Consider the following 24252-nt stretch of genomic DNA (forward strand, 5'->3'; position numbering starts at 1 on the left):
CGCCATCTCTGGTCCATCGCAGTGACAGAACGCACTTGATTGGGATGATTGAGAGGAATTTACAAGTTTACACATATTTAAAATCCCGGAAACCGTTATCATTTATATTACTATTGTATTTATTTTCTATCTTCATTCGACTGTACTGAATTTTTTTTCAGGTAAATATAGTACACAGTATTAGGGAGGACTTTTTTTTTTGCGCAGGGCATTCTGCAGTGCGGGCAAATGATACGTTTCAAACGACGTTGAGCTGAGCTGAATCTAACTACATCCTAAAAGGCACGTTGGAAAATATCACCAGCGCATCGCATTTGCTTGAGGAATTAGTCTACTCTTGTGATATTGCCCTTCAGAGAAATAACAAACGGCTATTTGTGTTTTTTTTTTGATGAATAGACGAAGAAATGAATAAGGAAGGTAAGAGTACAAAGATCCCGTCAACTACGAACAACATATAACTGTGCATTTTACTTGAAAGTAAATATCAAAACAACATTTAAAGGTGGAGAAATCGACGAGATTTGAGATGTGAAGTGGATCTGAGATTTGGCATGTGAAAGGAAATCTATCCCAGCCAGCATATCCAACAGAACAGGTCTGAGCGGCCCACTTTTGTTTCCAAGCGTGTACGCTTCTATTATTTTGCCAATTTCTCTGCATTACAGAAACTCTTTCAGAGAATAGACTGTTGTTTGCATCATCAGACAGAGGATTTATTTCACTGCCGGTGTTCTGTGTACCTACTCCCCACCTTTTTTAGTCCCGCACCTTATCCACCAACCACGCTGTCCTGATGAGCAACAATAATGTATTATTATAACAGGATGCTCATCCTGTTGTGTCACACATACATCTACCCGAACCGGAATTAATATGTCAATTTACTGACTACTGCCCAAATAAATGCTGGGCATATTTCAGATTTATTTAGCTCTTTTGGGCAATTGGGCAGTTATTAATCGCTGAGGAGCTCTGTCCAAAGCACCATATTTTTCGAAAGTGCACATCTAGACACGTGATTCCTATAAATCGTCTTTCCAACGTCTACAATTTTCAGGCAAATGTTAGGCTAAACCTGATTTCCTTTAATGTGACCATTTGCGCATCTCCTTTGTTTCAATGTGGGCTGGGTTGTACACAGGTTGCGATGCATTTCTCCAGCCTTTTGGGTGCCCTGGGATTTCTGTTACTGCCATGTGATAGTGCAGTTGTATTTTACAGCTAATTTTGAGCAAAAAGCCGTGAATGTATATGAGACAGGAGAGTACTGATTTTTTTATCATACGACATTTGCTGATCAATATTCAAACACAGAGGTGTTATCGCGAGAAAATGTTGCATTTTTGCACATCTTCAAATCTATATTTCCCTCGGTGGAACTTTGATATAAGTGAGCAAGAATAACTGTTCAGTTGACGTTTTTTTTTTTTTTTTTTTTTTGCCCTGCAAGCAAAGTTTCTCTCGCTGGTGGTGACGAATCTCTGATTTTTTTTTTCATCCTCTGAGGACTGTGGAGGGAATATCTTGGGGGTGAGGCGGTACTTTAGGCAAAGTAGGTTATTTCCTGGAATGATCGGGGACTGTCCAATGGAGATGATGACTGGGCAGGAGAGAGAGGCGGAATGGCTTATTCCCAATTTTATTCTTAAGTTTCTTACTTTTATTTTTTTCCAGTGATAATCGCTTCCAATAAATCGAAGACGAAATTGATCCCTTATCTTCCTAACTTATACATGTAACATCGATTAACAATCTTTGTCTGGAGGAAAGAAATGAAACGAGGCAATGCCTCGGGCGTGCACTCATTGATAGTCTATAGCTCAAAATTGCAGTTGGATTCTCAGCTTCATAGTTTCTTTGATATATTTACATCTGCATACAATGCATGTTTGTTCTGATATGTGGATGCTGGCGTGTTCTTGGAATCAGGAAGCTGCAGAACAGCGTAAGTCAGTTTGTCAGCCCCATTTCCTTTAGTCTGCGAAAACATTTCAGAATCAGAGGTTAATCGGGAATCTATTGAGTTGAACAAATTGAATCAAAAATTGTAAAATAAATTAGTGGTACACTCATAAGCTATCAATTTTACAATTTCTGCCGTTTTACACAAAGTTTATGTCAACACTGTTTCACAATTTCCCTTTTTGATTTATATGGTCCCTGTATTTCAACTCCAAGTGACTGTACGGTCCCACTGAACAATGAGTGTTTCTTTCCTTACTGAAAATGAACTTTAACAAAATCGAGTTGGGAGAGTAGGTAACTCCTTGAAGCAGCAGGTATAGTAAAAAATATTTCACTAACTCAAAATACAAGAGCATTCTTGCGTTATATGTGTCTGATTGCCGCTAACTTTTTCGTCTGTAGTTCTTACCTTGTTTCCTCAGTCACACCTGCTAACAGAACTCCAAATGCACACAGACACTGTCATCAGTGGATACCGCACAACTGATAGAATGAACGCTGGCACTTTGTTCATTCATGCCGTATGGTTACTGTTTTGTCATAGTTCGGTATTTCCATCAATGACACCAAAGTTCGATTGGTTCAGTATTGCTCGGTTATTATCAGATATTCGAGCTCATTGTCGAGCTGATAATGGGCGATGGAAAGGTTGGCTATTTCCAGTTTCATGATTTTTTAGTGTTTCCACATTACGGATGAAATTAAATTCGTAAAAGCAAGGGTAAAAAATATTATCTCGATGGATTCTGCAGATACTGGAAATCTTGGGGAATGCAAAAGAAATGCTGATGTAATTCATTAGGTAAGGCAACATGTGTGACGGTAAATGAACTGTTGATATTTCTGTCCGAAACGCTTTACCAGGACAGCTAAAGAAGGGGGTCAGAAGCTAGAATAGGAAGGTGAGGAAGGAATACAAGATGACAGGTGATATGAGAAACCCGGTGAGAAAGAATGTGTGTTCATGATGGGGATGGAATGACTTAGAAGCCGAGAGGTGATGAGTTGAAAAGGAAAAGGGTGCAAGAAGGAATCTGATAGGAGGAGACCGTGGACCCCGGAAGAAATTGAAGAAGGAGAGGACCCAGTGGAGGTGATGGGCAGATGAGAAGAGACGAGGTGAAAGGGAGCCAGAATTGGGAAAAGAGAAAAAAAAAAGAGAAGGAGTAAATGAAATAAGCATTAAAAATGGGAGAGATAATGTTCATGCCTTCAGGTTGGAGTCCATCCAGATGGAAGAAAAATGTGATTATATTTTGAGGGTGTTTAGTCGTAAATGATACAGTGACCAAGGTCTGCTCAGGTCTGTAAAATTAACATCCTTTGGGATATCGTTTATATTTATATTGGAATCGATTGTTAGGAATGAGATTACGGAATACCTGGAGGCACATGACAATAGGCCAAAGCCAGCATGGTTTTCTGAAAGGAAAATCCTGCCTGTCTAACCTACCGCTATTTTTTTTTTTGGAGGAAATTGCAAGCAGTGTAGACAAAGGAGATGCAGTAGATGTGGTGTACTTAGATTTTCAGAAGGTCTTTGACAAGGTACAGCACATGATGCTGCTTAGCAAGATAAGAGCCCATGGAATTGCAGAGGCGTTACTAACATGTGTGGAGCATTGCTGATTGGCGGAAGATAGAGAGTGGAATAAAGGGATCCTATTCTGGCTGATTGCCGGTTACCAGAGGAGTTCCACAGGGTTTGGTGTTGCGACCGCTGCTTTTTATAACGTATATCAATGATTTGGACTATGGAATGAATGGATTTTCGCTAAGTTTACCGATGATACAAAGGCAGGTGGAGGAGCCGCTAGTGCTGAGCAAACAGAGCCTGCAGAAAGACTTAGATAGTTTCGGGGAATAGGCAAAAAAATGGCAAATGAAATACAATTTTGGAAAGTGTATGGGCATGCACTGTTGTGGAAAAATATACGTGCGGCCTATTATTTAGATGGGAAAAGAATTCAAAATGCAGAGATGCATAGGCAATTGTGAGTCCTTGTGCAGGATATCCGGAAGGTTAACCTCCAGGTTGAGTCGGTTGTGAAGAAGGCAAATGTAATGTTGGCGTTCATTTCTCGAGATATAGAATATATGAACAAGGATGTGATGTTGAGGCTCTATAAGCAACTCGTGAGACAACACTTGGAGTACTGTTTGCAGTTTTGGGCTCCTTATTTTAGACAGGATATACTGACACTGGAGAGGGTTTAGAGAAGATTCACGAAAATGATTCCAGGGATGAAAGAGTTACCGTATGAGGAACGCCTGGCAGCTCTTGGACTGTATTCCCTGGGGATCAGGAGTATGGGTTGGGGGGGGGGGGTGGAATCTCATAGAAACATTCCGAATATTAAAAGGTCTGAACAGATTGGATGTGGCACAGTTATTTCCCATGGCATGTGAGTCCAGGTCAAGAGGCACCACTTCAGGATGGAATGGTGTCCATTCAGAAAGGGATGCGGAGAAATTACTTTTGTCAGAGGGAAGTAAATATGTGGAATTTGTTGCAATGAGCGGCTTTGGGAGGCCAAGTCATTGGGTGCATTTAAGGCAGTCATGGAGAGATAGATACATTCTTGATTAGCCAATACTGTACATCAAAGTGTATGGGGAGAAGGCAGGGGACTGGGGATGACTGGATGAATTGGATCAGCCCATGATTGAATGACGGATCAGACTGAATGGGCCGAATGCCCTACTTCGGCTTCTATATTTCATGGTCTTACATATATGTTTTGCGTGACTCGGTAGCGTAGCGGCAAGCATAACTCTATTACAGCAGCAGTGATCCAGGTTTAATTCCGTAACCGACGAACTGGTGTGTTTCTACGTTTTTCCATGATCGTATAACTTTCTTTGGGAGCTCAGATTACCTCCCACGTTCGATAGACGTACGGGTTAGTCAGCTAATTGGTCACGTGTGTGTAATTGGGTGGCACGAACTATTTGGGCCGGACGGCTCTGTTACAGTGCTAGAATGGCATGCAGAACTTTGGGCACCCCTGGTCAAGATTTCTATTACTGTGAATACTTAAGTGGGTAGAAGTTGAACTGATCTCCAAAAGTCATAAAGCTAAAGATGAAACATTCTTTTCAACATTTTAAGCAAGATTAGTGTATTATTTTTGTTTTGTACAATTTTAGAGTAAAAAAAAAAGGAAAGGTGCACCATGCAAATGTTTAGGCACCCCAAGAGATTTGTGCTCTCAGATAACATTCACCAAGGTCTCAAACCTTATTTAGCATGTTAGGACTATGGCATGCTAACAGTCATCATTAGGAAAGGCCAGGTGATGCAAATTTTAAAGCTTTATAAATACCCTGACTCCTCAAACATTGTCTCAACAATCAGCAGCCTAGGGCTCCTCTAAGCAGCTGCCTAGCACTCTGAAAATTAAAATAAATGATGCACACAAAGCAGGAGAAGGCTGTAGGAAGATAGCAAAGCGTTTTCCGGTAGCTGTTTCCTCAGTTGGTAATGTAATTAGGAAATGGCAGTTAACAGGAGCGGTGGAGATCAAGTTGAGGTCTGGAAGAACAAGAAAACTTTCCGAGAGAACTGCTCGTAAGGATTGCTAGAAAGGCAATTCAAAATCCTCCTTTGACTGCAAAAGACCATCAGGAAGATTTAGCAGACTCTGGAGTGGTGGTGCGTTGTTCTACTGTGCAGCGACACCTGCACGAATATGACCTTCATGGAAGAGTCATCAGAAGAAAACATTCCTGCATCCTCAGCACAAAATTCAGCGTCAGAAGTTTGCAAAGGAACATCTAAACAAGCCTGATGCATTATGGAAACAGGTGCTGTGGACTGATGAAATTAAAATAGAACTTTTTGGCCGCAATGAGCAAAGGTATGTTTGGAGAAAAAAAGGGTGCAGAATTTCATGAAAAGAACACCTCTCCAACTGTTAAGCACGGGCGTGCATCGATCATACTTTGGGCTTATGTTGCAGCCAGTGGCACGGGAAACATTTCACTGTTAGAGGGAAGAATGAATGCAGTAAAATACCAGCAAATTCTGAAAGCAAGCATCACACTGTCTGTAAAAAAGCTGATGATGAAAAGAGGATGGCTTCTACAACAGGATAATGATCCTAAACACACCTCAAAATCCACAATGGACTGCCTCAAGAGGCGCAAGCTGAAGATTTTGCCATGGTCCTCAGAGTCTCCCGATTTAAATATCGTCGACAATCTGTGGATAGACCTCAAAAGAGCAGTCCATGCAAGACGGCCCAAGAATCTCATAGAACTAGAAGCCTTTTGCAAGGAGGAATGGGCGAAAGTCCACCAAACAAGAATTGAAAGGCGCTTAGCTGGCTACAGAAAGCGTGTAGAAGGTATGATACTTGCCAAACGGGGTGTTAGTAAGTACAGACCATGAAGGGTGTCCAAACATTTGCTTCAGGACCTTACCCTTTTTTGTTACTTTGAAAGTGTAAAATATGGAAATAAAGTTTCCTTGCTTAAAATATTAAATAAATGTGTCATCTTTAACTTTATGCCTTTTGGAAATCAGGTCGGCTTTTACTCGCTTAGCTATTCACAGTAACAGAAATTTTGACCAGGTGTGCCCAAACATTTGCATGCCACTGTATATCTCTAAAGCAAATTCATATGTTATTCATGGCAATCTCTCTGCTTTACCTGAGAATAGATAATGCATTCTTCTTGTTGTCGATCTTTGCGACATCTATTACTCTCCCAAAGATTTAGTGAAACATAGGGAGTGGTGTGCTCAACCGCAGCTTGGTCAGCCTGTTGGAAAAACACACTTGATACTGATAACTGATACAAGGTCAGTGATCATGAACTGTTTGCTTTGGAAAATCTAATTAAAAAAATGATTTTAAAAAAATGGTTAGAATAACATTTTGTCCGCGTTTTATGATATTGTCCGTATATCATACCAGAGATGGGATACCAAACCCATTTCAGGTTGGAAGTCGCTACGTTTACTATAGATTTCCAAACAACCTCTTAAAACCATCCTATCAATCGGATGGGTTTTTTAGGTCTGGCCATCTATTTTTTTTATCTCTTCTGTCATATCTCCTACGCCCTTCTAAGTTTTGTGCACGGGCTTATCCAATGCGTTTCTCTTACGCACCCCGTCAAATTATTATAATTATTGGCATGACCAGATTTCGTCCCCACGCAGCATTTAGAACCTGTGACCCTTCAGACTCGCATTATCTAGGTTAGGAACATTGGAACAAATGGAAAGACCTGATGTAATGTTCCAGCTTGGCTTAACTGAGGTAGCAAATATGGGAGGGGCATCTTGTCAGCTGTTGAGTGATTGGTGGTGCTGGTGAATCAATTAAATCACAATCGAAATAAGTAGAGTAATTGGACATGCCCGTTACAGTAAATGGTTTAAAATAGCATTTGATTTGGCTGAAGTAATGACAGAGCATTCCAGAGTAATAAAGCGGCACCCAATTGCCCAGCATTGAGAACATCTGCCATAAACGCTGCCTAGGCAGGGCGAAAAGCATTATCAGGTGTGCATCTCACCCTAACCATGAACTTTCTACTCTCCTCCCATCCTGTAGTCACTACAGGAGCCTCCGCTCTCGCAACAGCAGACGCAGGAAGAGTCTCTTCCCTGCGGCTATGACACTGCTGAACCTCTCATCACAGCGCTAAGCAGTATTGCACCCCTATTGTACTGTCTCAGTACTTTTATATTTGTGTGCTGTAGCACCTGTTCTATTCGCAGTTATTTTGTATATAACACTATTCTTTGCATTTCTGATGAGATGCTAAATGCATTTCATTGGCTTTGTATCTGAACTCGGCACAATGACAATAAAGTTGAATCTAATTTAATCTAATCTAAAAAAAAAAATCTTGAACGTTCCAGTTTGAACTTAGATATTACTCTCAGAAGCCGTCCTTCATTTCGGGAAGTGCTACAAACGCTGATAGAAGTTTCAACGGAGTTCAACTATAATGAAGCCAGTGGTATATGGCAACCTTGTTCTGGTGATGTGAAAAGTTGCTGCAGTAAATATCGTTACGTAAAAGTAAAAATATGCGCTCAAATTGGGAAGGTAATTAACGAACACAAAAAAATGTTTCCAGTTGTATACAACCGATTAAAATTTAATATGTGCTAACAGGAGGATCCAGCAGGACAAATTTAACAACATTGAACTGCTGGAACTCTGAAGTGAAACAAACAAATAAAACACATAGTAGATCAGTAAACACGAGAGCCAAGAGAAACGGTTAACGTTTACGTTGCTTTCTAGGGAGAGGTGTTCAATATGAAAGGACAACGTTTTCTCTTTCCCAAGATGTCGTTGGAGATTTTTAATTTCTGGATTAAATCCAAAATGGGAGATGACAATACATTTATACGTTGTAGGCATTTCTTTCATAATTGAGGACAATAATCATTCAGCGTAGCCTCCTGGAGTAGAAGGCGCCTTGTGGAGTTTCGTTACATGTGGGTATCATTGTGCACCAGATACTACATGGTTTATTAGAAGCATATTCGATTCCATTGCAGGTCATGCACTGCTCTGTGGATCTTTGTTGGGAATCGGAGTTAAAAACTACATATGACTTTCCAAAGCAAGAATTCGTTGCATTTTCAATTTTGATTGTTGTGCTTTCAAATCAGATGTAGCATATATTGCCGGATTTCTAACTTTTGGGATGCTGGGAGGATTGGGGGTAGTTTTGAATTATGGGGTTTATTGCGGGATTATTTTCTCCAATTTTATTCACTTCTTGTATTCTTTTCCCAGTATGGAGTTCCGGAGCATGCGTGTTTTCTATATGGTTACACTCATCATCGCCATCTTTGATTAGCCCGCGTTGGTATGCGTGTATTTGCGTGTTAAGAACAATATTTTATGGTAGTTAAACAGATAAACGCTATTAGTTGGAACGTACGTGGCTGGAATCACCCTATCAAGCGAAAGAAGACCTTTCAAATTATTAATCGATTCCAGCCCGATGTAATTTTTTGCTGAAGAAAAGCATATCAGAACGGGCGATCAAAATAGATTTTTTAAAACGTGGAAAGACCTTCAATACCATGCTACCTGTCAAAATAAAACAAAGGGAGTATCTATTTTTATTAAATCTAGTATTTTATTTATCCAAGAAGACATCATCTCAGATATTAATGGTAGATTTTTAATTGTTGAAGGAACAATTTGTAATAGAAAAATGTCATGGTTCATCTGTATGGACCTATTGGAGATGATGCTTCTTTTTTAAAAAATGTATTTGGTTTATTACGAGACTTAAAGGAATATATGTTGCTGATTGGGGGTGACTTCCACTGTTGTTTAAATGCTTAATTGACAAGAGTTTAACCAATCAGCAGCTTCCAAGTTGTTCAGCATCACTTATTAAATCCTTTTCAATTGATTATGGTTTGATTGAAATCTGGAGAAATCTATCTCCTAATGATAGAGATTATTCTTTTTATACACATATTCATAAAATATTCGAGAATTGATTATTTTATAGCTGATTTCCGATGTTTGTCCAAAGTCCAGAAATGTGAATATGACGCTATTGTTGTTTTGGATCATGCACCTTTAAGCTTAACTTTTGAATTGAATGGTGTTGGTAATGTAAACTCGTCTTGGCGTTTTCCAGAAAATTCATTACAAGTTCGGACTTCGTGAAATTTTTTGAGACCCAGATAAAAGATTTTTTTTTCTTTTTATAAGATGAGACATGTGTCGAAATTGATTATATGAGATACATTTAAAGCATATTTGCGAGGTCAGATAATCTCCTATTTGGCGAAGCTTAAGAAACAGACAAAAGTAGCGTTCGATAGGATTTCAAAACAAATTAAAGACTTAGATATATGCAGTCAGTCCTAATATTGATTTATTTAAACAAGGGGTTGAACTTCAATCACAATATAATTTACTATAACATATCCTACTGAAATAAATTTGCGTAATTTAAAGTCAATTTTATGTGTTTGGAGATGAAAGTAATAAGCTATTAGCATCCCAACTAAAGGCAGCTGGAGGTAAAAGACAAATTTTAAAAATTCGTAAGGGATATGATAGTTTAGCTTGTAATTATGAAGACATTAATAACATTTTTCAAGACTTTTACAGGGAACTCAATGAATCTCAGTTTCCAGCTGATCCTTCTAATATGAATGACTTTGTACAAAAGATTGACTTTCCTGGAATATCTGTTGAGGATCAACAAACTCTTGATACTCCTGTTACTAAAAAAGAAATTCAGAAAACTATTCTTTTAACGCAATCTGGTAAAGCTCCTCGATTGGATGGTTTTCCTATAGGGTTTTATTAAAAAAAAATGAAGAATTGCTTACTCCTTATATGTTGGAAACGCATAAAGATTTTTTTTTTGTTAGGAGAGTTACCTTCCATATTTTATGAAGCTTTTATCTCTTTAATTCCTAAGAAAGATAAAGACCCTACTGATTGCGCTTCATATAGACCTATCTCATTATTAAATGTGGATGCGAAACTTCTTTCAAAAATAATGGCTAATGGACTGGAGAATATTCTAGCTAAAATGATTTCTCAGGACCAAACTGGTTTTATGAAAGGCCGTTATTCCTTATATAAATCTCGGAGACTGTTAAATGGTATATACTCATCCCTTTCTAAGACTCCCCAATGTGTTGTTTCTCTTGATGCTGTAGAGGCATTTGATGGAGTTGAATGGAAATACTTATTTAACGTTTTAGAGAAATTCAACTTAGGTACTAATTTTAATGAGTGGAATAGAATGATATATAAACGCCCTATTGCCACTGTTATTACTAATAATTGCAGATCCCCTTTTTTCTCCTTTCGCCGGGTACGAGACAAGCATGTCCGTTAAGTCCGTTGTTATTTAATTTGGTATTGGAACCTTTGGCTATTGCACTTCATGAAGCTAATGAACTTCAAGGAATTTACATTAATGGGACTATTCATAAGATCTCTCTTTATGCTGATGATCTCTTAGTTTATGTTTCGAATCCTGTAGAATCAATTCCTAGTTTATAGAAATTATTAAATGAATTTGGAAAGTTTTCAGGATATAAATTAAACCTGCATAAAAGTGAATTATTTCCTCTAAATGATTCCGTTTCTCTCTATGATGACATTCCTTTCAAAATTACGCACTCTTTAAAGTATTTAGGTATTATCATCACTAAAAATTGTGGAGACCTTTATAGAGCTACTTTAGCTCCCTTAGTGGATTTTATGGAGCAATTATTTTCTAGATGGAATCTATTTACACTTTCGTTAACCGTTCGAATTCATGCATTTTAAATGATGATTTTACCAACATTCTTTTATGTATTTCAAAGTATTCATTTTTTTTAACTAAGAAGTTTTTTGATCAGGTTAACTCTATTATTTAATCTTTTGTTTGGAATACTAAAAGACCAAGAGTTGGAAAATATCATTTACAAAAATTAAGAAAGGATGGAGGGGAAATAGTAGGGGACAGAGGGTCCAGTGAGATGGAGGAACTGAGCGAAATACATGTTAGTAGGGAAGTGGTGTTAGGTAAATTGAAGGGATTGAAGGCAGATAAATCCCCAGGGCCAGATGGTCTGGATCCCAGGGTGCTTAAGGAAGTAGTCCAAGAAATAGTGGATGCATTAGTGATAATTTTTCAAAACTCGTTAGATTCTGGACTAGTTCCTGAGGATTGGAGGGTGGCTAATGTAACTCCACTTTTTAAAAAAGGAGGGAGAGAGAAACCGGGGAATTATAGACCGGTTAGCCTAACGTCGGTGGTGGGGAAACTGCTGGAGTCCGTTATCAAGGATGTGATAACAGCACATTTGGAAAGCGGTGAAATGATCGGACAAAGTCAGCATGGATTTGTGAAAGGAAAATCATGTCTGACGAATCTCATAGAATTTTTTGAGGATGTAACTAGTAGAGTGGATAGGGGAGAACCAGTGGATGTGGTATATTTGGATTTTCAGAAGGCTTTTGACAAGGTCCCACACAGGAGATTAGTGTGCATCTCCAATTTAGCGGATGACACGAAGCTGGGTGGCAGTGTTAGCTGTGAGGAGGATGCTAAGAGGATGCAGGGTGACTTGGATAGGTTGGGTGAGTGGGCAAATTCATGGCAGATGCAATTTAATGTGGATAAATGTGAAGTTATCCACTTTGGTGGCAAAAATGGGAAAACAGATTATTATCTGAATGGTGGCCGATTAGGAAAAGGGGAGGTGCAACGAGACCTGGGTGTCATTATACACCAGTCATTGAAAGTGGGCATGCAGGTACAGCAGGCGGTGAAAAAGGCGAATGGTATGCTGGCATTTATAGCGAGAGGATTCGAGTACAGGAGCAGGGAGGTACTACTGCAGTTGTACAAGGCCTTGGTGAGACCACACCTGGAGTATTGTATGCAGTTTTGGTCCCCTAATCTGAGGAAAGACACCCTTGCCATAGAGGGAGTACAGAGAAGGTTCACCAGATTGATTCCTGGGATGGCAGGACTTACATATGAAGAAAGACTGGATGAACTGGGCTTGTACTCGTTGGAATTTAGAAGATTGAGGGGTGGATCTGATTGAAACGTATAAGATCCTAAAGGGATTGGACAGGCTAGATGCAGGAAGATTGTTCCCGATGTTGGGGAAGTCCAGAACGAGGAGTCACAGTTTGAGGATAGAGGGGAAGCCTTTTAGGACCGAGATTAGGAAAAACTTCTTCACACAGAGAGTGGTGAATCTGTGGAATTCTCTGCCACAGGAAACAGTTGAGGCCAGTTCATTGGCTATATTTAAGAGGGAGTTAGATATGGCCCTTGTGGCTACGGGGGTCAGGGGGTATGGAGGGAAGGTTGGGGCGGGGTTCTGAGTTGGATGATCAGCCATGATCATAATAAATGGCGGTGCAGGCTCGAAGGGCCGAATGGTCTACTCCTGCACCTATTTTCTATGTTTCTATGTTTCTATGTTTTGCTCTGCCTAATTTAAGAATGCATTATTGGGCGGTTAATATACGTTATGCGTCTTCTTGGTTATATTGGACTAATAAAAGTAAACGAGCACCTTGGGTTGATTTGAAAATGAAAGCTGTAAAACAATTTTACCTAACCTGGTTATTAGGAGCCTCTTTACGTATACAACTAGCCAAAATCTCTATTCTAATTTTATATCCTATGATTAAGCAGTCATTACGAATTTGTACCAGTTTTGTAATTTTTATAATCTTAAATAAATTAACCTTCTGTGTTTAATTTATCGAAACTACTTATTTAAACTTTCACTTAGTGATCCTTCCTTTTCTCTTTGGAGGAATAAAGGAGTATATTCCTTCATGGATCTGTTCCAAGAAGGCCGATTTATGCCCTTTCAGAAATTAGTAACTAAATATTCTCTCTCGGACTCACACTTCTTGCGAAATCTTCAGGTCAGATATTTCTTACAAGAATATTTAAGTAATTTTCCATATATACAAGATTCTGACCTGTTAGACTCTATTTTAAAAATGAATCCTTTAGTGAAAGGTTTTATTGGGAAAATTTATAATTTACTATTACAACAGGATAATTATCCTTTACTTAAGATTAAGCAAGATTGGGAAAGAAAGCTTAATATGACCTTGACAACAGAGAATTGATTGCGAATTTTGAAGTTGGTTAACTCTTTTTCGATTCGTGCTAGTCACTCTCTAATTCAACTTAAAAGTGTACATCGTTATTATTTGACAGAGGGGAGACTGTCTAAAATATTTCCTAAAGTTGATAGTCAGTGTAATAGATATAAAACTGAGACAGCTACATTGAGACATATGTTTTGATCGTGTTCTGTATTGAAACAGTTTTGGAAATCTATTTTATCTACAATTCCTAAAGCTGTAAAAATCAATTTACGACCCAATAAATTGACAGTTTTGTTCGGTATAATTCCTCAATATATTCACGGTATTTCTATATCAGACCAACGTGTCATTGCAGTTGTCACATTACTGGCCCGAAGGGCTATTTTATTAAAATGGAAAGATACCTCTGCTCCCACTTTGATGCCATGGTTCTCTCAGGTGATGTTATGTCTTAGTTTGGAGAAAATCAGAAGTCGAAATTCTGATCCTGGATTTGACTTTGAGAAAATGTAGGGCTCTATTGCTCGCTACTATCATTTGATTTGAGTTAATTAAGATGGTCCCCTTCTACTTCTTGGGTAAATGGATTTGGTTGGCGGATTGATATCTTTCTTTTATGGAAGTGTGTATGGTGTATAGCTCCGGGTTTGTGCTCTCAATGTTTTTTTTTTGTTAGTAGGGTTTTTGTTGTTTTAGTTAGTAGGGGTTCTTTTTTCCTTTTTTCTTTTTTCCAAAAAAAATAGCTTTCACACTTTAAAGTTTCTGGTGAACGCAGCAGGCCAGGCAGCATCTCTAGGAAGAAGTACAGTCGACGTTTCTGGCCGAGACACTTCGTCAGGACTAACTACAGAAAGAGCTAGTACGAGATTTAAAAGTGGGAGGGGGAGGGGGAGATCCAAAATGATAGAAGAAGACGGGAGGGTGGGGGGGAATGGAGCCAAGACCTGGACAGGTGATCGGCAGAAGGGGTATGAGAGGATCATGGGACAGGAGAGCTGGGATTGGGCCTCCTTCGCCTTCTCCCTGGGCCTCCTGTTCCATGGTCCTCTCATACCCCTTCTGCCGATCACCTGTCCAGGTCTTGGTTCCATTCCTCCGCCCCCCCCCGTCTTCCCCTATCATTTTGGATCTCCCCCCCCCCCACTTTTAAATCTCGTACTAGCTCTTTCTTCAGTTAGTCCTGAAGAAGAGTCTCGGCCTGAAACGTCGACTGTACCTCTTCCTAGAGATGCTGCCTGGCCTGCTGCGTTCACCAGCAACTTTGATGTGTGTTGTTTGAATTTCCAGCATCTGCAGAATTCCTCGTGTTTGAACTTTTACATTTTGTTTTTTCTTATTATTATTGATATATTGTTTAGCTTGGTTGATAGCTTAACTCTGATTGCACAGATTGATATGTTGACTTGGTCAATTTATGTTTTTTGTTGATTTATAAGAATAATTAATAAAAAAGATAAAAAAACATATATTGCGAAATGATTCATGCGTGTACTGTATTTTCCCATTGACCACTACACCGCGATTCTCGTAAGCCGACATTTGACATTTAAAACATCTCAGTCTTTGATTTATATTTAATTATTCGTCACACGAAGCATGTCTAACAGCCTAACTTCCGTTAATATATATTACCCTTCATCTTAATGCAACTGGTTATGAACTATTGTGGAATCCTGAAAGACAATAGGAAGCGGATAAAACAGGAATATTCAAATCCATCCTGGATATATACTTCAAAATAAAAAGTTGTCCGATAATTTCATTCTTCCCTACTGCGTTCCAAATGTTTAAACGAAATAAATTTATAATATCTCTGCTATCCGTATACGCCGCTCTGAAAGAAGACAGGTCACTTCACCTACCGGCTCTTCATTCTGACATCTGTCCAAAGAACGTGTGTTTTTCCCTTAAGAAAAATAAAAGAAATTATTTGCAATGTAAAAATTGGATATTATTTGTTTGATACCAATCGAATTCATCGCGTAAGAGGAACTGCTGAAGGTACGGATCTTTCAGAAAGCATTTTGTGGTAGCAGTTGTCTTAATGCTGTGCAACAACATCATGGTACTATGCTCAAGAGTCTTCGACTTTTAACGAAGCTGTAAAGTGATAATAGTATATGAGTGGCTGTACTATATTTAAGTACTGTCTTTAAAATAGAAATTAAAATTAATGAGACATGCATGAATTCGTCAATGTTCTTTAAACAGTGACAGTAAGCATAGACCAACGCCAGGTTGCTTACGCCTCAAACTATAGACCTGCCCTTGTATCGAAAACGACATTTGAAATATTCCAAAGGTATATAACGGCATTTATGGACAAGATACAGTATGTAAATACAGCGAGTAGACTGGTGAAATTAATGCATTTTAAGATCCAGCTTGTGTTGTGCCTGATGATTATCAATGTAATCAGGTTCGACCATGTCAATCCCTGTCTAATCATGCTGTAATGACATTTATTCTTTTTGAAGTTAAGTATCTTTAGCGCATCAGTTTTTCAGGAATAGAGGTGATATTTCTCAGCAATCAGGGTTCTTACCGTGCGATCTCTTTAACTTGACTTTCACCAAAATTATTATCAGAACTAAAATTGCCGATCCGCCCAGTGCACATGCCAGAATCAATTTAGTATCAGCGCCTTGTGGCTCTACAGGGGTAAAACAAGAAACTGTGAAGCACTTATACATCTAAAAAAATGCACTCATGAGAATCAATAATGCAAAATATCTAATAGGCTCCTTTCAAATCTCACTGCACAATATCGGAAAATATGTCATAAGACAGGAAATGCAGATTCCCACCTTTGTTATATCACGATGAGATGTAGAGTTTACGTTTTGCTTTTCTCAATTTTGTCAAACGTTCAGAAGTTTGCTACCTTACAAATACTGCACGAATTCAAATTCTTAATTCGTCCTACACGATTTAAGCGAACGGAATAACACGTAAGTTTTTGAACACATTTCCCGTTCAATACTCACTGTCAATTATTAAACTTCAAAATTAGTCATTCTTCCGTGTTTGGGTAGCTGTTCAGTAACAGTTCTGAAGAAGGTCACATTGACCCAACCACTTTGACTTGTAAGCGCTTCCATCTTACTATGAGCGCAAAAGATTCTGAACATGCTGAAATTCAGAATAGCACTTAAAATCCTGGAAGAACTCAGCCGATCAGGCAGATCTAAAATGTCGACGTTTAAGGCCGAGATACGACATCAAGACACCATCTTACCTTGGTCCTGGATGTAACTGAAATTGGCAGGCACCGGGAGGGAGACATGCGACACCAGACAAGTGTAAACATCTTTTCCCCGAGTAGACTGCGTGATATCCAATAAACTAAATGCTCCGTACAAGCCGTCCACGCTCCGGTTTGTCACACTTTCTATTCCAGTGCGAATTTGCTTGTTATTTCTTTGCCAAACGATTTCTAATTTCTCCGGGTAGAAGGCAGCCGTTTTACAAAGGAGCTTTCGAGGAGACGAAAACCCTCCAACAGGAACAATTTCCACTGGAGTTGGAGGAGCTTGGGTAAAAACAAAGTTATTCTGGGTATTTTCGATCCATTTCAGTACAGGTAGCTCCCTTTATCTCCCCGCCAACTAGCATGACACTCAACTATCAAATTAGTTCCCCGCCGGTATTGACCAGTATTTAATAAATTCAATTTCACGTTCTGTTTATTGTTTTTCAACCGTACACACACTCCGAAGCGAACCTTTGTTCTTCTGGCGCTCAGTTGCAAAAACAGTATATATAGTCACATACAGCACATATAGTTACCATCCAGCACTGACAGTCACAAAATAAGCAAAATAAAATACAGTCAGTTTGGGAAAAGGATGAGAGGAAGAGTTCAGAGAATACACCTCGACGGCGAAGCTAAGAGGTCCGAAGTGTGGAGACATTCTCTTTTGAATGGTATTTGAGCTTTATTGCACATTTGGGCTTGTGGCAGGCGTTAGCTTTGAAAACCTGACTACAATTGGATTTTTAATTTCCTATCAAGACTGAGCTACAAGACCTAAAATATCACAGATTTCTATAGTACGAATGCACATGGAGTTTAATGTTCTGGCAGCTCAGCTGCTTAGGGAGTGTTTCAAGTCTTGGGGTTGAACTTTATAGTCATAAGCATTCAGTAATAGAAATTACTCCGGAATGTGATCCATTCCTGGAACAGTTACCCCGTATTGAACGTGACAAATCATCTTCTCCGTGAAACATCCAGTCATCTAAATGCAAATTAGATTAAGTTGATTGATTCTACAGTTCTGTTCTTTCTAAAGCCTGAAGACCTGCAGCAAAACGGTCGACAGTGACTTGGCACTGCTATAGGATCATTTGTGGAAATGATGCCTTGTAGAGGGTCAATCAGGAATTGAACAACTTCAATTTCACCATGCACAGTGTTTACTAAAACTTGAGCCCAATTTTAAGATTTTGTAAACGTGGACCACTTCCGCCACAGCTATGGTCGGTGTCTGACAGGGTAGATTCAATAGTTAGATTGTTCTATCTGTTTATCACAGGTTAGGGTTTCACACTGCCTACAATAGTCATCCTGAGCGTTGCCTGACTCCACTTCCCACGCCAATACCGAAGTCAACGTTCTTGGCTTTCTCAAATTCTAGGTAAAGGACAATTCTAAGCTGAAAAAAAAATCGAAGGGCTTAGACAGATATAAGCATAAAGGGATAGCGACAGACAAAATTGATCCATTTGAAGATCAGCGGGTTTAACAATTCATGGAGCCGAAAGAGCTTGGACCTTATATATTTCGATTTGTATTTATTCTGGAGACGTACACAGAGACTAAGGCAAAACAGAAGGAGTATCATGGCCCATATACCGATTACAGTCTTGAGGCAAATTAGGGTGTAGAAGTCCCCAGAACATGGCAAGTTGTCCCATCGGACCTTTTCGGAAGCTAGTGCAGAAAGTGAAAGAGCCCCGATAGAGGATTCAAAATATCCTTACCCGTGGGTGAAGTGCCGGAGGACTAGAGTAAACTAATGTTTTAAGACCATATAACTATAGGATATAGGAGCCTAATTAGGCCCTTTGGCCCACCAAGTTTGCTCTGCCATTTCACCATAGCTAATATTTTCTGTTCAGCCCCAATCTCCTGCCTTCTCCCCATTGCTCGTCATGCTCTAACCAATCAGGAATCTATCAGCCTCTGCTTGAAATATTCATAAAGGCTTGGTCTCCATAGCTGCCTGTGGCAAAAAAAAAAAAAAATTCTACAGGTTCTGCACTCTCTGGCCATAGGCTGTCCTCTTCATCTCCTCTGGTCTTAGACTCTCCCACCATAAGAAGCATCCTCTCCACATGCACACGATTAAGGGCTTTCACCTTTCTTAAGGGCTCAATGCCGTTGCCCCTAGTTTTTTTCTGAACTCTAGTGCAATGAGGCCTAGAGCCATAAAACGTTCTTCATATGACTAGCTATTGAATTTTGGAACCATTGCCATAAACGTCCTTTGAATCTTCTCCAGTTTCAGCATATTCTTTCCAAGAAAAGGGGTGTAAAACTGCCCACAATAAGCCGTGCCTCCTCACCAGTGCCTTATAAAGTCTGAACCTTACATCCTGGCTTATATATTCTATTCCTCTTGGAATGAATGCGACCGTTGCATTTACCTTCCTGACCACAGACGCAACCTGCAAATTAACCTGTATGAAATACTGCACAGGGACTCGCAAGTCCCTTTGCACCTCAGTGTTTTTTGTGTTTTCTCTCCAGTTGGAAAATATTCAAAACTTTCACACCCTCCACCAAACTGCGTGCCACACACTTCTCGACACTGTATTCCATCGGCCATTTCTTTGCCTGACCTCCTAATCTGTCTCAGTCCTTCTGTAGCTTCTCTATTTCCTAAAACTACTTGGCTGTCGACCTCTCTTCATATCGTCCGCAAACTTTGCAACAAACCATCAATTCCATCATCCATATCATTGACATGTGACCTTAAACGAATTAGTTACAACACAGACCCCTGTGGAACACCGTTAGTCTCGAGCAGCCAACCAGTAAATGCTCCCTTTATTCCCATACTATGTCTCTTACCAACCAGCCACTGCTTTATCCACCCTAGAATCTTTACTGTAATACTTGGGACTAGTAGCTTGTTTAACAGCCTTGTGTGTGGTACTTTGTCAAAGACCTTCTGAAAATCCAAGTACACAACAACCAATTGCCAATCTTTATCTATCCTGCTTTTTATTATTTCAAATATTTCAATCAGATTGTCTGGCGAGAGTTTCCTTTAAGGAAATCATGCTGACAATGGCGTGTTTTATTATGTGTTTCTGAGTAACCTAAGACCTGATCCTTAATGATGGACTCCAACATCTTGTCAACCAGTGAGGTCAGAGTGATCGGCCTATAGTTTCCCTTTTCTGCCTCCTTGCCTTATTGAAGAGTGGAGTGATATTTGAAAATTTCCAGTATTCCAGAACCATTCCAGAATCTAGTAATTCTTGAAAGACCTTTACTGATGCCTCCAGAATCTCTCAGCAACTTCTATCAGAATCATGAGATGTACATAATCTGGTCTAGGTGAATTACCTACTTTCAGACCTTTCAGTTTCCCAAGAACTTGCTCTCCAATTATGTCTCTAGTTTTGCCGTTGTTCAAGGTAGACTGTCGGAATAAGCCGGAATATTATAGACTAGTTGGTATTACAGTAAAGCGGGTGATTTATTGGAAGATATTCCAAAGATTAGGATATATAAATATATAGATAGACTGGGCTTGTTTGGGAATAAGCAATATTATTTTGTGCAATGTAGGCTCTGTCTGACCAATCTTAATGAGCTTTTCGAGTGGGTTACCATAGATCTTTGATAACAGTGGATATGGTCAACATGGATTTTAGCAAAGGAACGTCGACTCAGACCATGAGACGACTGCGTCGGGCATTTTCATGCTTTACAAAGCGCAGATTGGAAGTCTGTGTGGGGCGCCACTCCTCGCACAGACTAGAGCAATGAGTGATTAAGTGCCTTGCTCAAGGGCACACACACGCGGCCACAGCTGAGACGCGAAGTAGCGACGTTGAGATAACTAGACGAACGCCTTAACCATTTGGCCACGTGCCCAACACTTTGGAAATGTTCCGCATGGGGGTAGTGGGCTAATCAAGTACGTTCGCTTGGCATTCAGGATGAAGGAGTGAATTGTGTCTGACGTTGGCTTCGCAGGAGAAGCCAGAGTATGGTAGTAGATGGTTGTTCTTTGAACGAAGGCCTTTGACTGGTGGTGTGCCGCATGGTGATCACATATTGCAGCGGGTTAAGGACCAGGTGTAAAAACGGGCTGAAAATAGCAGATAGGATTTAATGAAGGTAATTGTAAGCTGTTGTTCTTTGAGAAGACAAACCATTCTCGGATATACACATTGAACGAAACTGGCATTGAGGAGTGCGGTAAAAAATGATCTTGGAATTATAGATCGATAATTCATTGAAAATGGAGTCAAAGGCGAATGGTATCGTAAAGATAACCTTTGTCATATTGGCCTTCATATATCAGAGTATTGAGTGTAGAAGTTGGGATGCTATGCTGAAGATGTATTAGACGTCAGTGAGAACAAATTTGGAGTGTTGTTCGCAGTTCTCGTTACTTATCTGCAGGAAAGTTATCAGTATGTTTGAATGAGTAGAAAGAAAACTTGCTTCATGTGGCATGAATTTGAGGACGTGAATTATGAGGAAAGTTTAACAGGTAAAGATTTTTTTTCCATCATTCGTAAGAGAACGAGCGAACATTTGATAGACGTATACGAAATTATGAGGGATGTAGATATGGTGCATGTAAGCCTGCATCATCCACTGAGGTTGGGTGAGAATGTAATTGGAAGTCATAGCTTCAGAGTGAAATGAGAAGTATTAAAGGCGAACCTGAGGGGAAACGTCTTCACTCTGACGGTGAAGCTATTGTGGAATGAGCTGACAGCGCAGGTGTTAGCGCTCGACTCTCTACGCTTTACTATTCAACCCCATCAAAATTCACCTCAATCTTGAGAGGTCGATATTTCTGACCGTTTTGTATGGTGAAAGAAGTATAGATTTTGCTAATCCTGCATGATAAAAGTTGGAATGACAATTTGTAGTGCATGCGACAAATTATTACTTGATGTTAGAATTAACTCTTTTGGAGCTGGGTATTATTCCTGTCTACTTGTTGATGCGGAAATGGAGTATTGTGCTGCTGCATGCAGACCCTTTGATCGAGATTACTCTATTTAAGTATTAATATTTTGCGTCCTCTGTGATGAGGAATCGAGTTATCCAACTCCAGCCATTCACATTAATATTAATATTATTTCAGCCTCTTGCTTGCAACACATTCCTAACCTTGCTTGAAAAGTAATTCGTTATATTCAAAGTACCTTCGCGATAATGAGGGTAACGTCCTAAACTATCACTAACCTTGGACATTCGGTTTAATTGGGAGATAACTGATGAGCAGGGCTGGTCGAACAGCAGTGGGAAAGAGCCGGGGAAGTACGATACGATTTACGGAATCAACTCCACTATGCGCCTAATAGTTGCTACATGAAATGTGATTAATTTTTCTACTCTTTATAATTCTGAATTTAGAATCCCTGGACTGGGGTATATTTTAACACGGAAAACAAATGTATTCTCACCGTTTGTTTTATCAAGTAGAAACATTTCGTTTTATCCCCATCACTAAGTTTGATGTAAAATGCACAGAGCCGAAAATCTCCAAAGAGCCACACTCACCGAACACAGTGAACTTGGTGCCACCTCCAGTCCCTAAGTATTGTTCCTGAAACTTTACTGTACAGTAATACAGCCCAGAGTCGCTGAATTTGACATTCCAGAGTACAAGTGTTCCTCTTCCCCTTTCTATAGTAAATTGTCTTCTGCTGTCCCTTTCTAAAAACCCCTTCTCGCCTTTCCTCCACCAAACGACGTCAACGGTATCTTGTGATAGTGGAAATTTGCAGAACATGGTAATATTCGCACCACTCGGGACGTTCAGGTCCCGTGGGAATTGAGATACTTCGTTCGCCGTTACTTTGACGACTGCCGGAAAAATAAGCAAGAGTATTAATAACAGTTAAACACAGTGAATTAACAAAACTTGATGACGTAATTCACTGGACATCTAACAGCGAAAGACGACCGAATAGATTAAAAAAAAACTGCAACCGAATATGCTGCAGGCACCCTGGGTTAAATATTATTAAACGGAATATTCAATTCGGAAACGGCGTGTATAAATCAGCATACTTAGCCAAGTAATAGCCAGAAGTGCCATGTACGAAACCGTAAACTTCTCCGCCATCTTACAGAAACCAAATGGACCAATTCTTGCAATGCAAGTGGTATTTTAAAGAATTTGCCGGAGGAAAAGGACTTCGCGAGGAAATGTATTAATCATGCAAACATGACGCAGGATGACGCCACCGCAAGGCAGAATAATATGGTTCAGATTTAAACCCTGTCTCGGCTGGGAGGAAAATAAGAACTCTTACAATTCTAATTTTTACATGGCCTACCTAGTGCTTTCGTGATTATGTTGGAAATCTTGCCCTCTTGCTGAAGTCAGGAATTGTCCAAATCCTTATTGAGATATACATTCAAATCTGTACTCTGCGCATTCTGATGATAAAGATGGAAATCCGCTTAGGAGTTGAAAAATGTCTAATAAGATAGGCGGACAAAAATAATAATATTTCTTCATTTCAATTTCCCTTTGCAGTTTTGCTCCTTTTCAATCATATACCTTCGGTCAAATGGCACCCTGCTGTTTTCTCTAGTAAAGCAGTTGCGCTCATGCGGCCAAAAGACATTCAGCCGCGACGGGTGTGGACGATGTTATGTCAATTAAAATTTTGCTTCTCTTGATAACTTCCTTTAGGATTTCGTTTTAACGGTTCGACTAATGAACTACTGCTTCATGTCTGGATTCCAAAACAAAAAGGAAATGATTAACGAGCCGGGTTTGAACAGCAGACATTCCTCCGGACGTCGTCATGCACATGTCTCCTGCACAATGTATGATTTTGGATTCTGAGCATTGATGACAAAGAGAAACGACATGTAATTTTAATGCTTAAGTTTCAAGAAACAAAAGCATATAATGTGAAACCTTCATAAACTCATTCTAGTGACAGATTTCAGTCTGTTTTCTCAAAGTAGGCCGCATATCACAGTATTTAGGTTCCTTACTCGCTGCTGTGACCAGCTCGCATTTGGAACTCAGCGAAAATGCTGTCTGTGATAGATATAGATTCCGGGTATAGGATGTTAATCACATAAAGAGAGTGCTTAGAGTTCAAACAGCAAGTCATTCGGTTTAATAATAACAGAGATACAAGAGGTACTGCGATGAAATCTATAAAGGGCGCATCGAGAAAGCCTCAAATGATTAATTGCAGTTCCGAGGCTCCATTTTACATCCGATAAGCACGAGCAGTTACGTTGCGGGAAATGCTTCTATTTTAAATATCTCCTACATTTCCACAAAGTAAACGGGAGACAATAGGATAGTCATCGAGCAAAAATTTTAACTTGATACAGTACAAAAAAAAAGGTTCTCACGCGTCCTTGGGTCTAACCTGGCAGGGCAATTTACCCATTTATAAAATGACAACACTAAATAGTCAAAAGCATCTTGGTTGGCAATGAAACAATACT

General features: G+C 39.5%; 1 protein-coding gene across 3 annotated transcripts; it reads right to left on the reverse strand.

The window, feature by feature from the left end:
• Nucleotides 1-1642: 1642 nt before the first annotated feature.
• Nucleotides 1643-23184, reverse strand: LOC140210243 (tyrosine-protein phosphatase non-receptor type substrate 1-like). 3 transcript variants are annotated; one of them, XM_072279127.1, is made up of 7 exons: nt 23112-23184; nt 22330-22635; nt 16804-17097; nt 16111-16218; nt 15428-15471; nt 6625-6735; nt 1643-1981 (listed from the first exon to the last, which is right to left on the reverse strand). In XM_072279127.1, the coding sequence occupies exons 2-7, from the start codon at nt 22559-22561 to the stop codon at nt 1850-1852; spliced, it is 921 nt and encodes a 306-aa protein (XP_072135228.1). In that variant the 5' UTR covers nt 22562-22635; nt 23112-23184; the 3' UTR covers nt 1643-1849. The 3 variants fall into 3 exon arrangements, with proteins under 3 accessions (XP_072135228.1, XP_072135226.1, XP_072135227.1); XM_072279125.1 differs by lacking the exon at nt 23112-23184 and adding an exon at nt 22843-22897; XM_072279126.1 differs by lacking the exons at nt 6625-6735; nt 23112-23184 and adding an exon at nt 22843-22897.
• Between the last annotated feature and the right edge of the window lie 1068 nt (nt 23185-24252).

The sequence above is a fragment of the Mobula birostris genome, chromosome 15 (genome assembly GCF_030028105.1).
Source record: "Mobula birostris isolate sMobBir1 chromosome 15, sMobBir1.hap1, whole genome shotgun sequence".
Classification (NCBI taxonomy): domain Eukaryota; kingdom Metazoa; phylum Chordata; class Chondrichthyes; order Myliobatiformes; family Myliobatidae; genus Mobula; species Mobula birostris.